The sequence below is a fragment of the Ictalurus furcatus genome, unplaced genomic scaffold, assembly GCF_023375685.1.
Source record: "Ictalurus furcatus strain D&B unplaced genomic scaffold, Billie_1.0 scf6, whole genome shotgun sequence".
Classification (NCBI taxonomy): Eukaryota; Metazoa; Chordata; class Actinopteri; order Siluriformes; family Ictaluridae; genus Ictalurus; species Ictalurus furcatus.
This window is the reverse complement of record NW_026521055.1, coordinates 170,320-186,670: the sequence shown is the minus strand read 5'-3', so window position 1 is coordinate 186,670 and position 16,351 is coordinate 170,320. Positions and strand designations below refer to the sequence as shown.

The 16,351-nt window shown below is 40.0% G+C and overlaps 1 protein-coding gene across 13 annotated transcripts; it reads right to left on the bottom strand.

The window, feature by feature from the left end:
• Positions 1–137: 137 nt before the first annotated feature.
• LOC128604970 (E3 ubiquitin-protein ligase UBR2-like) lies at positions 138–15,876 on the bottom strand. Of its 13 annotated transcripts, XM_053620088.1 has the most exons (7): positions 14,505–15,876; positions 13,911–13,999; positions 6,659–7,293; positions 2,016–2,064; positions 1,782–1,921; positions 517–597; positions 138–419 (listed from the first exon to the last, which is right to left on the bottom strand). In XM_053620088.1, exons 3-7 carry the CDS (start codon positions 6,680–6,682, stop codon positions 315–317), a joined length of 399 nt encoding a protein of 132 aa, XP_053476063.1. In that variant the 5' UTR covers positions 6,683–7,293; positions 13,911–13,999; positions 14,505–15,876; the 3' UTR covers positions 138–314. The 13 variants fall into 13 exon arrangements, 3 of the variants coding, with proteins under 3 accessions (XP_053476063.1, XP_053476062.1, XP_053476065.1); XR_008385416.1 differs by lacking the exon at positions 6,659–7,293; XR_008385413.1 differs by lacking the exons at positions 138–419; positions 517–597; positions 1,782–1,921; positions 2,016–2,064 and adding exons at positions 3,797–4,115; positions 4,189–4,235; positions 4,366–4,549.
• Positions 15,877–16,351: the final 475 nt, after the last annotated feature.

The window sequence follows — 16,351 nt, the reverse complement described above, 5'->3', positions numbered from 1 at the left end:
CACAGAAAATGCTCTAAATGAATATGCCAAGATAAAGAGTTTAAGGATGGGAATTTACTTATGTTATGTGAAAGACACCATTATATGCAAGAACTTTTTAGGACAAAGAACAGACAACTGCTCAGCAAAGTCAAGGAGCTGTTGATGCATGCATTTACTGACATAAATGTACTGATTGGATATCGAGAATACAATACAAGTTGACTTATTAAGAACACTGCGTCACTACGAGCATGCTTAGGTACCTATGCTCTGCTGATGTAGAGGCTGAGGCGTCCAGATCCTCTGAATCCTGCGTGAGCAGATCTATGTACTTATTGATAAAATGACTCTGGCTCTCTAATGTTTGAGCCATGGTCTTTTTCCAGCCACAGTTCAGCTTTCCTTTTTCTCTCTGCTTTGTCTTTGTCCCACACAGTCTGCAACACACACACACAGGTAGATTTAAGCTCTTCAACACTTTTAAAGGGTGATGGTTAATATGTCAGTGGAATAGAAAGTTGCTCAAAGTCTGACCTCCTTGTGACAGTGCCCTGTTCCTTCACAGGGAGGTGCAGCAGCTGTGCCCTCACGCATCGTTTTAATGCTAACCACCATCTGTTGTAGAAAAGATACATAATTTAGGAAAATACTTTAAAAGAAACTAGTTAGAACTACATGCACACACAATCAAAGTCTTGCAAAATTAAGCAGATGTTCAATAGAACACATTTGTGCACTAAAAAGTATATACACACAACCATACCTTAATACTGAAGATGCATTACAATTTTTACTAACATTTAATTTGCCTGTTTCTCTTCAAAGTACATACTACAATACATCATTAGCCTTGGCCTACACCATGGCCTTTATATGTACATGTTCTGCCTGGTGCAGGTGTCCTGACAGTTTTCACTATATGGAAAATAAAATGCACACATCACAGTGCATGGAAATTCAGTTTGTGTAGTAAGCAATCCTTACATGTCATTTAAATATTCATGTTGACATACAGCTTTTAAGTAATACGCACAATAAGCCACATCAAAACACCCCTAGGGCCACCTACAGATGATCAGCAGCAAAACCGCTTTGTGACAGTGAAGCATTTGTGCTTCACCGTGGTGAGAGGTGCTGCTTTGCCCTACCGGCCACGCCACCTTGAGCGGTGTTGCACTGCTTGGATTTCAAACAGGTCTTGATGATGCAGCACTGCTTTAAACTTCATGGTAAACGCTCATCTTTTGTATGTTGCGGCCTACCTTCAGTGAGCGAATTGCAAAACATGCTAAGCTGCCACCTGGTGGACATATTAGGTGCCGCATAGAGAGAGAAAGGCAAATTGCAAACATAATCAGATGTAATTTCACTTTAAGGATCCAGCGAATCATGTCTTTGTGCACTTCCAAGTGAGGCGCGCACTGCAAGGTCTCTCTAACAGAGCAGGATGCTTGGAGTGTTGCCGGGGGCTTCACCGGGACCTGTGATACAAGAACCACAGATCTAACTACAGGCTTGAGACTTTCTATTGTGTGAGATGATGTACAAAACTTATGGGAGATTTTGAGGGTGAAGTTGAAAGTAACTTCATCGTCATCCCCAATGTTCTCTAGCTGTTGCTGCTCCTCCAGCAGAGCCATGGCCTATCAGTGTGCAGCACCTGTAGCAAACAACACATACAGAATTGTGAACACTACTCAGTCATTAAAAAGTGATGCTCATGAACACAGCATAGCAAGTGGAATTTTGTTGAATATACTACACTATATCATGTCATTTTAACAAATCCAAACATTTACCCTCTGCAGCATGGACTCAGACCAGTGTCCTCCACTGGGCTCCATAGCCCACTGCAGCACAGCTCCCAGCATGCCAAGCAGCACGTCACACTGCAGAATGTTTACCAAGCTGGCAAACAGTGGGCAGAATGGAGGCAGGGCTACGACACACACAGACACTCACACTTCAGCAATCTGCATTCAACTGACCAATCATTTTCAGATATGACTATAATCACTGAAGAAATAGCTTACCTGGGTCCTCTCCATTCTGTCTCTTAAGCTTTCGCTGAGCTTCCTCTGCCTGTATCCAAAATAACTACATAAAAATTTAGAAAAACCATTAGTGCTCATGTGACTAAAGAGAATTACTAAATCTGCCAAAAGCAGCACATCACCTTAAGGACATCCTCAGCACTAACAGCCGAATCAAAATGCAAATGGCTAAGTGCATATATTGAGCTTCCAAAGAGGATTTCCTGATTAGACCACTAGGCACTCAAACTGGTATTTTGTCATTTATGTGCTTTTCTTTATCAATCACACAATCTGACAGAGGCTCTACACTTAAGAGAAGGAACTAAAGAATGAAGTAACACGTGAGTTGTAGACAGTTTTAGTTACTGCGTAGCAGGAGCTCGGGTACATGCTTTAAGTAGTGAATTATTATTTACAAAAACTGTTTTCAGAATTGTAATGCTGTTCTCTCCAGGGAAGGGGTCACAATGTTAACTGATGTCTGCCCCAGAGACAATAACAGCACCGAGACTCTTCCCATAATGTCTAACCTGAAATCTTCCTGTAATGCTGGCAGACCGAGGGGTCCTGGTCCATGCACCATGGAGGACATTTTAAGCTCATTGTTAAAACACTGATTTTGAGTTTCTTGAAGCATTTTTGGTGTTCATGTTGGAAGTATGCTTGGCTCTTTATCTTGTTGAAAGCCAAGTCTGAACCTCCTTGGCAAAGGCAAGCTAAAGGTTCTGGGCTAAAATATGATTGCTCCACCGACCACCAATTAATAATCTCTCTCTCTCTGAAAATTAAAATAAAAGGCACAGAAATATGACAAAACTCAAACGAAGCAAAGAAACTGGATAGGGCAGGTTTCTGAATTCATATGCATGGATCAAGTTTCCTGTCTACTCTGTAGAAAAGCATCTGGAAGGAAGGAAGGAAGGCATCTGGAAGGAGAATGAGACACCAACTTAAACAGTGCAACACTATCAAGGACTCTGTCCATTCCTGTCTCTTTATTCTCCTAAAATACAGACTTATGAAAGCCTTTGAAACACATTTCATAAGAAGGCTTTCGATATAATATAATATAACTGGACAGCAGCACATAGAAAATCCATAACTAATTGAATAATTCCCATGAGTACGTCTACTCACATTTTCAGGCAAGGCCTTGACCAGCTCACTGTGAGCCATGGGACGAATACAAAGCCGATGTATGATTTCTCTCTTTAGTTCATCACAGTCTCTACATGCCCAATGCCTGGTGTAAACCGCTCACCTAAGACACACACAGATAGCAAATAATACACACAATTATTAGCGCACACATACCTTTCTGGCTGTGTATTATTACAAATATACATAACAAATAAAACGGCCCTATCCACGTCTTTAATTTGCTTCCAAAACGGTCTGCACTCACCCACAACCATTATATGAGGTGAGCATCTCTTCTATTAAAGTGCTGTTCTGCTGGATTACATCCTGGAACAGAAATTACCATAACTGTGAGAACCACTCAATGCAGAAAAGGCAATTACTGAAAACATGTATTACACACCTTATCCGTGTTCTCGATGTTGTATCTTTTCCTGCAGTCGGCTGAAACTAACGATATGAAAGAGCTCAAAACGACTGAGCACAATCATCAGAAAGTGGTTGGGATCCATCATGGAAGCCCCCACCTGCTCACAGTACACCAGAATCATTGCTCAGAAAATTCTTCTCATTTTCATTATATAAATAACTATATATAAAATAATACAAATACACACAAAAAAAATACAAAATGCCAACCTGGAGCATCATGAGGTCACTCATGGAGCATCATCAATCACTTCACATTGTATTGGTTGTTGACCTGTTAAAAAACAAACAAACAAACAAACAAAAATATATATATATATAATTTAAAAGGGGGGGGGGGAGGTTGTTTATAGGTTAGCATTTTATGGTGCTAAACAATACAAACAGATTTAAAAATATTTCATTTGTTTACAGCATACCTAATTGGATAATGAGTAGTCATTTACCGTCCACATCCCAGCATGCACCTGTGCACAGAGAACCAGGCAGCGAAGTGGGTCTCAATCACCATCGGGGGCTCAGTACACACTGTGGAAAAGGACACACCACATTTGTTGGTACAAATATTCTCACACACACCAACCACCACCAACATACATACCTGTAAACTGCGAGTCACTTCTGTCTTGCTAAGGAGAGCATGAAGTCCTTAATAAAATAAAATAAAATAAAATAAATAAGTAAATAAATAAAAAGCAGAAATTAAGTTTAAAATCCTCAATTTCAAGAAACACTGAAGTACACACTTTTGATAAACTTGGTACATTCGGTCTCCTACCTGCAGGCAATCTAGACACCGGTAGGTGAATGCTGACTTTCTGTTGTGAGACACAGCAGCGGATGGTGTCCACTGAGTGTCCACACATACTAAGAGTGATGGGTTGTTCTCCATCAGTAAAACCGCTGTGGCAGTGAGTCAGAACTGTTAGGCACTTCTTACAGGCTTCAATTAGCACCCACTCCTGCAAATATATAGCACATAACAGGCTCAGCATGGACAGTCCTTATGCAAAAGGCAAATTGCAGGGTGCGTCTTTGATTGATAAACTCAAGGTCATGCACACATCAGATGTTGGAGTAGGTACCTGGCCACTGAAAAGTAGTTTTATGACTGCATTCAGATCTCCTGTTCTGTTAGCTCAAGGCAGCTATTATAAATTGCCGTTATATCCTCTCAGAAATTCAGGTTAGCGTAGGTGAGGCAGCCAGCAATAAATATAATAAATATTTACATATGACCTAGAAATCTTGTCAGAAATCACTTCAGGCTACAACATACATGCACACATACAGGGTGTCGTTAAAAAAGAAACTTGTAACGATATTAATCGGTACAATATTTAAGGACCTAATAAGGATTACATGCAGCCCTTTGACTACAGAACAGCTTGAAAAATTCTTGGAATGCAGTCACGCAAGTCCTGAGTGCATTGTGTTGGGATGTTCTTCATTCTTCACCAGGAAAACCCCTCCGTTCAAGAGATAAAGGAGACGGACATCTACTGAGTCTGCATTCCAGATACTCCCATAAAAGGGTCAATGATGTTTAAACCTGGTGATTTAGGAGACCACTGTGTTAGTGTTCAGTACACATATATATTCAGTATACAGTAGATAAAGAACTTGAGAGTTGCTGTACATGTATAGCTACAGTTTTCCGTTACCTAACAGAAAAACAACTCAGATGTTTTACTTTGGGATCATGTGGTCCTACAATAATGTCAGCATTTTCGTTAGCAACATGACATTAACTAATAGAGCCACTGTAGTAATAGCAATAATTTTATAGAGCTTAAGTTGTTAGGCATCAGTATTAACAGAACTGTCAGTGACTGGAACAATAGTTACAGTATAAATCAGTATACAGTAAGTGGGTAATATATGTAGTGTATGCATGCATTTTGTTTTACCCCAACCAGCCACATCAACCAGTAGTACTATGGCATAAAGCATAAACTGATTTTGATGGTTGAGCATCAAAAATGCTTCTGGTATTTCACTTTAAATCTGCTTTGACTGCTCTGTGTTTCAGCCAAATCATAGCATTTCAGCCAAATGATTGTATCGTGTAAAGCAACCATCTTGAATGGCATAGTCACTATTAAACTATGGGAAAAGAGTTAGTGTGAACACCAAGTGATCAGAGATCTCATCACCACTAAAATTTCCAGAAACAGAACTGGGTCCACTTTCGAGTCCAACTGTACTGTGAACACCAAAAGCACTGAGGCCATTTGCAGCTCCCTTTCAGGTCTCGCTTATATTAAACCTAGAACTCCTGAACCTAAATCTTTCGCCATCCCGTCATCAGTGAGCTCGCCTCAATCTCGTCAAGTGATGAATGAAATCTGATCTGTGCTGCGACTCTGACCCTTCGGCTCATGATGAATTGAGCAAACGCGCTCAGTTTTTAATTGCAGCGTCCTAACTGAACTAAATGATTTTTATTACTAGAAAAAAGCAAAATGACAGTAGGGGCAATGCCGCAGCGGGCAAGTGATGTAATCGCTGTGTGGCCGAACACCATGTAACACCGGGAACACCGACTAACGCATCAAGCCAATTTTGGGGACTGATGCACCTGCAATTACAACACCCACTATTTAGCCGAACTGGAGCTCTGTCAGTTGCCTGTTACTTCTGAAAACTCATTAAGGGATCATTTTCAGACCATTTTTATAGTGGCTGCATGCTGTTAGCTGGCACAATGATTCACCCATACACAATAGCTGTGCTTGTCAAGATGCTTTTTCATGTACTGTTAGTTATTTTGTCCACTTCCTGCACGTCGAATACTTCCTTCTTATTTGAAGGCTTCCATGTATAGATTTAAATTTACAACCACATGTAGAACTTTGACCTTCAAGAAATCCCTACTCAGAGCCAATCATTTCCATACACCTCAAAGACATGACAAAGACAAAAGTCCTGTGATCTTCAGACAGATCTTGTTGTTTTTAGTTTGTGCAGGAATAATATGTGCATTTGCTGCTATGGTCGCACTACCAGAACTCCTGTAGAGTGTGCACATATTGTAATATACTAGTACTGGTGAGTGTGTTAGTACTCACATCACTGGCACACCACTCTTGCATCACTGAGAATGTGTGTGAGCTTCATCTGCAATGTGAAGGCTGTCACCCACAATGGTTCCATCTCTATGTCTTGGTCCACGTCGCGTACTACTGGGTCCATACCCTGCAGAAATCACAAATCCCCAACACACATTATACTACTGATATTAAAGAACATGGCTATATTTCCCCCCCTACATGATTATTACATCTATAACTGCAAGTTAACATGGCTTATACAAACACACGTAAACACACTGCATGCACTTGAGCAGCTCCAAGAAAGCATCAAGTCCTTCCAGAAACTTCTCCCTGAGCTTGTCGGTCCACTCTGTTGGACGGCTAATCAGGACATATCTGAGTTTAAAAAAAAAAAAAGTTTAATGAGAATGATTAGCTATTAATTATCATTAATAATGATATTCTCTGACAGACAGTGTAACACATTCTGCTTTTTTCCAGCCGTACTTGAGGTCTTCTATAAGACTCTGGACCCTGCGGAATTTAAAGACCTTTTGTGCACTGTAGAGTTCAAACTGAAATCGTCCCTGCTGGTCTGGATGTCTCAGGTGATCATCGAGTGTGCGGACGATCGTGGTCATCAGGCTCTCCTCTGTGATCAGCATCCGTGCCTGTAATGAGGATAAGACCACAAATCGGTCTTCTAATAGTGATAAAGTTAACATTTTGTTACAATTCCAATAAATAGTCAAATGAAATGCACTTCGTTCAACCCTACTTTAATAATAAATGTTTTCCCCAAATAGGGAAAACGACCTTGCTGCTAGATCTTTAATCATTCTATTAAGCTGTATATTCACTATACAACTGGGGGGAAGAACAGTTAAAGTGTGAACATTCAGAATTGAGTGAATCTAAGAAGACTGTTTCTCCCAACACGTACATGATACCAAAGCCACTGCACACCAGATACAGTGGAGCTTGAAATGTGAAAGTTTTCTATATTTCTGCATAAATATGACCTAACACATCAGATTTTCCACACAAGTCCTAAAAGTAGGCAAGAACCCAATTAAACAAACCAGACTGAAATATGATACTTGGTCAATTATTTATTGAGGAAAATGATGCAATATTACAAATCTGTGAGTGGCACAAATATTGTACTTCTAACCATAGAGTAAGAACCTCGAAGATTAGCAGTTAATTTGCCTGAATCTCAAGAGAAAGTGGGTCATGCAGCAAGAAAACAACCTTAAACACACTTTTCTTCTTTAACCATTTTTGGTAGAATGAATTAAGTGAATGTTTTGGAATGTTCAAGTCAAAGTCCTGACCTTAATCCACTAGAAATGTTGTGGAAGGACCTGAAGGAAGCAGTTCATGTGAGGAAACCCACCAACATCCCAGAGTTGAAGCTAAAATTCCTCCAAGCCGATGTGCAGGACTGATCAACAGTTACCGGAACTGTTTAGTTGCAGTTATTGCTGCACAAGGGGGTCACACCATATCCTGAAAGCAAGGGTTCACATACTTTTGCCACTCACAGATATGTAATATTGGTTCATTTCCCTCAATATATAAATGATGAAGTATTATATTTTTGTCTCATTAGTTTAATTGGGTTCTCTTTATCTATAACCCCAATTCCAAAAAGGCTGGGACAATATGGAAAATGCAAAAAAAAACAAAACAAACAAACAAACCCCAAAACCAAAGAGACATTTGAAAATTCAATTCACCCTGTACTATATTGAAAACACATTATTTGATGTTGTACTTTGAATATTTAAGAAATAAATTGAATTCACACTCATTTCACATCTGATGACTGCAACAAACTCCTAAAAAGTTGTTTAACACTGTGTAACATCACCATTTCTTTTATTAACAAGCGGGATTTTCTACCATTCATCCATTATAGATTTCTTCAGCTGCGCAACTATACAGGGCCTTGGTTGCACTCTTTTGCGCTTCATAACGCACCACACTTTCTCAATCAGAAACAGGTCAGGACACGAAGGCACCGTGAAAATTTGCACTGACAGGTAATGGAGAACTCCCTGTCATGGTCATCCTTCATGTAGGGCTGGACGATATGGCCAAAATGTAGATCACGATATATTGCTTAATTTCGGTCGATACGATATAACTCCGATATCGATAAGAACAATATAAATCCTCAGAAAAACTGCCAAGGACACCCACAACAGATGTCTGTACCTTCAAACTTCTGTAAAATGAATGCCAAGTCTATGAAACCTCCTCCTATAAAACTATATAATAATTTAGAAATTAAAAAAATTATTTTGAATTTAACCTTCATACAAACAAGAAATGTGAAATCACTGTCAAATAAACAAAACTCTCACCTTTGTCAATATTAATATCTTTAACTTATTACTATTTTATTCTTATAGATTGAAATAAAAGTGCTTCAGCCAGGATAAAAAAAATATGAAAAATGCTCAGAGTTGCTGAAGAAAACAGAAAAAGTGTGAGCAATAACAAGAACACATGTTGCTGGGGCAGGGACATTGTTGGGGGTCGATGACACCCTATGACAGGCTCTAGAGGTTTCTAGCAAGAAATACAAGCTGGTCTACATTATCTGGCTTCAAAGATGCCCTTTTACATGTGACAATGTTGCCACCTGTACTAAAAACCCTCTCAGTGGGGGAGCTTGTGGCTTGAATACACAAGTAATGTTTTGCCAGTTGTCCTACTCTGGGGAAGTTCTTATGAGAGACACTAACAAACAATCTGACAGAGGCTCTACACTTAAGAGAAGGAACTAAAGAATGAAGTAACACGTGAGTTGCAGACAGTTTTAGTTACTGCGTAGCAGGAGCTCGGGTACATGCTTTAAGTAGTGAATTATTATTTACAAAAACTGTTTTCAGAATTGTAATGCTGTTCTCTCCAGGGAAGGGTCACAATGTTAACTGATGTCTGCCCCAGAGACAATAACAGCACCGAGACTCTTCCCATAATGTCTAACCTGAAATCTTCCTGTAATGCTGCAGACCGAGGGGTCCTGGTCCATGCCACCATGGAGGACATTTTAAGCTCATTGTATAACACTGATTTTGAGTTTCTTGAAGCATTTTGGTGTTCATTTGGAAGTATGCTTGGCTCTTTATCTTGTTGAAAGCCAAGTCTGTATCTCCTGGCAAAGGCAAGCTAAAGGTTCTGGGCTAAAATGTGATTGCTCCCCTCCCTCTCCCTCTCCCCCTCCCCCTCCCTCTGCTTCAGCGGTTCAACCCCAGATACCAGGCAAAAATTACTTCATGTATACAGAGATCCCCAAACTATACACCGAAACCAGACCTCATTTCAGAACATCTCAAAGAAAAGACATTTTATGCCTACATATTTATTATATATCTATTTTGTAATTGCTTTTTATATTATGTGACTGTTGTTTTTTATAATGCTCAAGTGTTTAAATAAAGGAGTTAAAAGTATTATTTATTTATACACAAAGTGGTATTGAGTATCGTGTATTTTTGCTGGTATCAGTACCGACTACTAGATTTTTGGTATCGTGACATCCCTAGATTGGACATTCTATGTTTGAGTTATAACAACTTCCTTTTTCATGGTGAAACTTCTAAATTTGTGAGAGCGCCACGCCCACGGCGAGCAGCAAAAATTCAAAAGCTTCGCAATTTAGCATCGTCAATGCCTGTAGATGAGACTGACCGAACGTGATGCCGATCTGATGAAAGCTCTAGGAGGAGTACGTTAAAGTACGAGGCCTGGAAATGGCAAAAAACGGAGGAAAAAATGAAGAGAAAAATCAAAATGCTGACTTCCTGTTGGGTTTAGGGTATGGGTTCAAGAGACCAGGGAGTCAGCCATTTTAAGTGTTGTCTCAATTGCAAAATCCTTCCAGTGCACTGGAACGTTTGCTCCCTAAAAAATCCCACAACGCACCACAAAAACCAGGGAGCATCGATACTCACTATGTTCCCTTACTGGAAATGACCTCATGTCTCTCAGCTAATGTCTCTCTCTAGTGTCTGGTTTAAAATGAGCTCAATCTGCAAATCCAAGGTGCCTGATGTGTCCATTGTTGCTGAATATTTGAATGGAGCTATACTGAGAGCTATTGTAAATGCACTGTAGCACTTGTCTGTCCTGCAGACTTCATAGTTGAAAATGTGAACTGCTTGCTCCCGAAACTTCTTTAGTGCAGATTAGGGCTGCACAATTAATGGAATATCGATCGCGATTACGATTTTGACTGCCCACGATTAAATGAACATGATCGACTGCGATATTGACATTTAAATTCCGTCCTCCGCTCACAGAAAACTCCACTGCAGATCAAATCAAGCGGCTCCTACACTACAGCCAATCACCATAGAGTGGCGCCGGGATGACGTCATTTTGTAGTGCCAAAACCCCGAAACGGAATTAGCATTTTAGCCCTCGAGTTGCTAGCTTCGCTTCGAGCTCCAGAGCGAGGGGAAATCATGAAATTAGCCCGATGCTAAATAGCACTTCAGAGGTTGTCGGGGACATTAAACCTAATCACGCTGAGTGGGAAAAAAACTTTGCAGATAAACTCGGGGCTCTACGGTGCAACTATTTCACTCACATCTGTGACTGAAAAGTACTTTGTGCGACTGTGAATAAATATTTATTCACACCGGTGCAAGTGACCTGTTCGGAGTTGTATAATACAAACGGAATAAAAACTACAGGAAGTCCAAAATACATCTACACCGCGCAACAGTTACTTTCACACTGCTTTTCATCTCCTCAGTCCACTGTACAAGTGTGGAAATACTGCAAAGAAGCCATTATGATGAAGTGACTCTACATCATCTGCTTCTCTCAACTGTCCGATCTCACAACCGCCATCTTTTATTGATCCCGCAAAATGACCCGAACTTTCACCTGCTCGTGTAGACACAGCGGCTTCGGGCGGAGTAAATTAATAATAACGTTACAAGGTGGGTTTAATTCAGACTTCTTTATTAAATAATTCCTCACCAATCATAATCAAGAGTAGAACTGTTCCGTCTGTAAACATACAGTACACTGCCGCTCTCCTTCACTAACTCTAATTCACTCCGCTTACACTCACAGTTGCCAGATATCACTAGAAAAGTCAACTCCAGTTTCCATGTTTTGATTTATCCCCCCAAAACACAATATTATCAGCAGACATGGACACTGTACTGGGGAAACGATCTAAAACTGAAACAAAAATAAAACTACTAAAATGTAAAGACAGAAAATGTGCTTAGTTATAAATAAATAATTTAATATATATAAAAAAATAGATATTATAATAACTTCATAAAATATAAATAAAATGAGAAATGAAATAATGTTTAATTACTATGGGTTGCATTTAATATCAGTTTGACCTTAACCTTAGATCACTATTTCCTTAGAAAGCTATTAGCCTTTTTCCTAATATGGATCATTTTTGTGTTAGTCTACTCTTAATTAGGACTCTTTATTGTTCAAGATATTTTAAAATAAATATTTTATGCTGTATATTTATCAATTAACCAACAGTATTTCTCATTGCTATTATTTTATTCAGTTAACAGTGACCATGAGCAGAGAGATTACATTTAACTGTTTATGACAGAACTCCTGATTAAAGCTTAAATAAAAAAGATTTGTATCTGGATCGGTTTCAGCTGTAAATATCCTGATCGGAGCATCCCTAATGAACGCCATTAAACTAAAGCGCTTTGCATCTGACGGGTAAATGAACTCACCCAATCACATCCTATATGAGATTATTCAGATATCTACACAATACACACAGAGCGGTTCGAGAACTGACTCCAGCCCAGAACCATGACAGTGGAAATGTCTAATAGTGTAGCTTTAAATATATTTAAGAGGAGCAGACTTCAAACAGGTTAACGGTTGTTTTTTGCATACAGTCTGTAAAATGAACTGAAAATATTACATTTAGTTTATCAGAAGATAAATTAATGTCATGGCTCACACTATGTTCCTAAATTCTGTCATAATTGACCAGCTCAAGTTCTCATGCCTACTTGTGTGTTATATTGTGGCATGAGAAAACTTAAATGTGAAAGTGCGATAAAAAAATGTCACTAAAATCAATTAATAATCGTGATAAATAATCGAGATCTCAATATTGATGAAAATAATCGGGATTATCATTTTGGCCATAATCGTGCAGCCCTAGTGCACATGAACACCTATAACTTACACAATGTCTGGCGTAACTGTTCTGCTAGACCTGACCAGATTTTCTCATTGACTTCATGGCAATAAAGGGTACAATCAATACCCAGACACCTGAATATTCGAATAATATGCTCCTTCGACAGTGGGACAATCGAGAGCGTCCTGACCAGCTGTCTCACGGTGTAGTACGGGAACTGCACCGCCTCCAACCGCAAGACCCTACAGCGAATTGTGAGGACACCTGGAAAGATCATCGGGTCTCTCTACCCACGACACCTCCTTCAACTACCGGTGCATCCACAAAGCCACCAGTATTGTGGACGACCCCTTTCACAGACCATTCACCCGTCTGCCATCTGGCAGAAGGTACAGGAGCGTCCGTGCCACCAGCAGCAGACTCTGCAACAGTTTCTTCCCTGAGACAGTCAGATTACAGTGCTCACCTGGGCTAGTCAAACACCTCACCCAGTAAGACTCATACCACTGCACACCGCACTAACCCAGTAAGACTTTACTTAGCTGCATCAGTCACTTTATACTAGAGAACTATTTCTGCTGCCAGTATTGCTGCAATACATGTGCTGCTACATTACACAGTAGCTTACAGTTACAGTCCATGTCCTGTGTATTTACTGTCCTGTGTATTTGCCGTTTTGTGTTTTTATTGTGTTGCACTCGTCTCACACAGAACAGTACGCAAGACTGGGTGAGTTAAAGTGCAAATACACAACTGTGTTGCATCATGGTCTGGAAGGAATGTCACTTTGTTCCAGTGTATACAAGCTATATAGAGGAATGACAATAAAAACCCACTTGACTTAACTAATGGCACCTCAAAAGGTTAAATGTGTATTCGAATACCTGGCACATCCCTAATTAGAAAGACTATTAACTACTAAACTCGAAGTGTAATACATTCTGCACTAGGAAAGAATAAGGATGCTTGTTAAATGAACTTCACTTAGTGTTGTGGTTTTAGCACATGGAGCCATTGCTTATTATAATAATGAACAGCTATGAGAGTAAAAGCACTGCAAACCCACATAAAAATTAAAGCATATTTCTAATTCTGAAAAAAAATGACATACTGCTGTACCTGCAGTGAAGATTTTCCCTGCACCCGAGACCACCACCACACGGCACTCTGAGTCTTCAGCAATCTGATTAAAGCATTCGATCATTTCACTGTAGGGGAAAAAAGCACTGATGTTATTATGCAAAGTTGCCTATAACGGAGTATAAAGCCAACGCCTTATATAACAAAACAAAGACGTCCAATGCAACAAAGCAGAATTATACAAGGGGGAAATTAACATTTTTTTTTTTTTTACCTAAATGTCTTCCAAAAAAATTTTTTTTTTTCATATTTTCATTTTTTCCCCCCCAGATAGCCTTTAAGAACGCTTTTGACAAGAGAAGAATGTATTGAAATCATTCTCATGCCTGGATCAGGAAGTTGTGGCAAGGTTGCGATGGACTAACAGGAAACATGGCGAACACAGCAAACATACAACACAGTTTCCAAACTTATTAACAAATTCAAAAAGACTGCACGTGTTGCAGACCAACCGAGAAGTACACGTCCACTGACGAAGGCACAACCGACCTGGTACTGGCAAACATAGTCCTTATGTATGGAGACTTTTGGAAAACCCAGTAGTTATGTCCTTTATTTGATGGAAAAACATACCTCCAGTAGGCCTAGTTCATGGCGTTGCGTTTCTCTGGTCGGTGCAGCTCTACAGGAGTGATGTGATTGGCTGGTTGGGTGACTGACAGGGTGGTGAAGGGTGGAGTGGGGCCTCCTGAAGTCGACATGTCTCGAACAGCGTTCAGAGTGGGAAACCACAGGCTCCTGTCTGATAAACACCAGTCAACAGGTTAATATGATGACTATTTACGGAGATGAATAAAGGACACAAGACTATGGCCCCATACACAGTGATGGACAATTTACAGACAGAAAAGTGACTGAAATCTTTGTTTGGTGCTACAATGCATAAATCATCTTAGTCCTAGTGGGTTTATGTTAGGAGACATTAATGGAGCATTTCTGAAAGGAATCTCCAGTGTCAACACAGTAAAAGTCAGGGGTAAAGCTACAAGTTTTCAGATACAGCCAAGACATCAGCACAGAGGACATTTTTGTGGCCCTATCGGTAACATGACAAGCAGCATTTTTTCCTTTGTTTTATATATAAAAAAAAAAGTTTTGTTTTTTTTAAATAAAATAAATAAATAAAAATAAATAAATAAACACACCACAAAATAGGTGAGGGAAGAACAGCTGTTACAACATGCTAACACAAGTGAGAACAGGAATGTGTTTTCATTCTACAACATTAAATGCAACTATTCACCGATCAGCTACAACAGTAAAACCACTGACAGGTGAAGTGAAGAACTTTGATTATCTCATTACAACAGCACCAGTGAAGGGGTGGGGTATATCAGGCACCAAGCGAACGGTTGGGGAAAAATGGGCAAGTGTAAGGATCTAAGCAACTTCGATAAGGGACAAACTATGACGTCTAGATAACTGGGTCTGAGCATTGCCAAAACGGCAGGTCTTGTACCTACCAAAAGTGGCCCGTGGAAGGACAACTGGTGAACTGGTGACAGGGTCAAGGGCACCCAAGGCTCACTGATGCAAGTGGGGAGCAAAAGCTGGCAGAAGCAATGTGATGTTCTGGGCAATGTTCTGCTGGAAAACTTTGGGTCCTGGCTTTTGTGTGGATGTTAATATACTTTTACAAGTACCACTTACCAAACACTGTTGCAGACCACGTACACCTCTTCATGGCAACAAAATTCCCTAATGGCAGTGGTCTCCTTCAGCGGAATAATGTTCCCTGACACACTACAAAAAATGGTTCAGGAATGGTTTGAGGAACATGACAGAGTTCAAGGAGTTGACTGCCACCAAATTCCCCAGATCTCAATACAACTGAGCATCTGTGGGATGTTCTGGACAAACAAGTCTGATCCATGGAGGCCCACCTTGCATCTTACAGGACTTAAAGGAACTATGGTCTTGGTGCCAGAAACCACAGCACACCTTCAGAGGTCTTGTGGCGTCCATGGCTCGACGAGTAAGAGCTGTTTTAGCGGCACAAGGAGGACCTGCACATTAGTCAGGTGGTTTTAATGTTACGGCTGATTTTTATTAATTTTTTTTAACAAATTGTTAGTGCTGCCAAGCTGCTGTGTTGAAAGTGGAATAAAACACTTTGGGATGTGCTGTTAACTCCACGTTGAGCTGAAGAACATGCCACCCCATCAGTAAATATATTTTCCTAGAACAACTCTGTGGTGTTTTATTCATTTGTTGATTTTGTGGTCAGTAAACCATTTGTGTGTTGATTTTGATGTATGTTTTGGATCATTGTCCTGCTGGAAGATCCAACCACAGCCCATTTTAATCTTTCTGGCAGAGGCAGTCAGGTTTTCATTTAATATCTGTTGATATTTGATAGAGTCCATGATGCCAGGAAGTGATGGACTTTTAACAGCTTGACCACACCACATCGCTCTTAT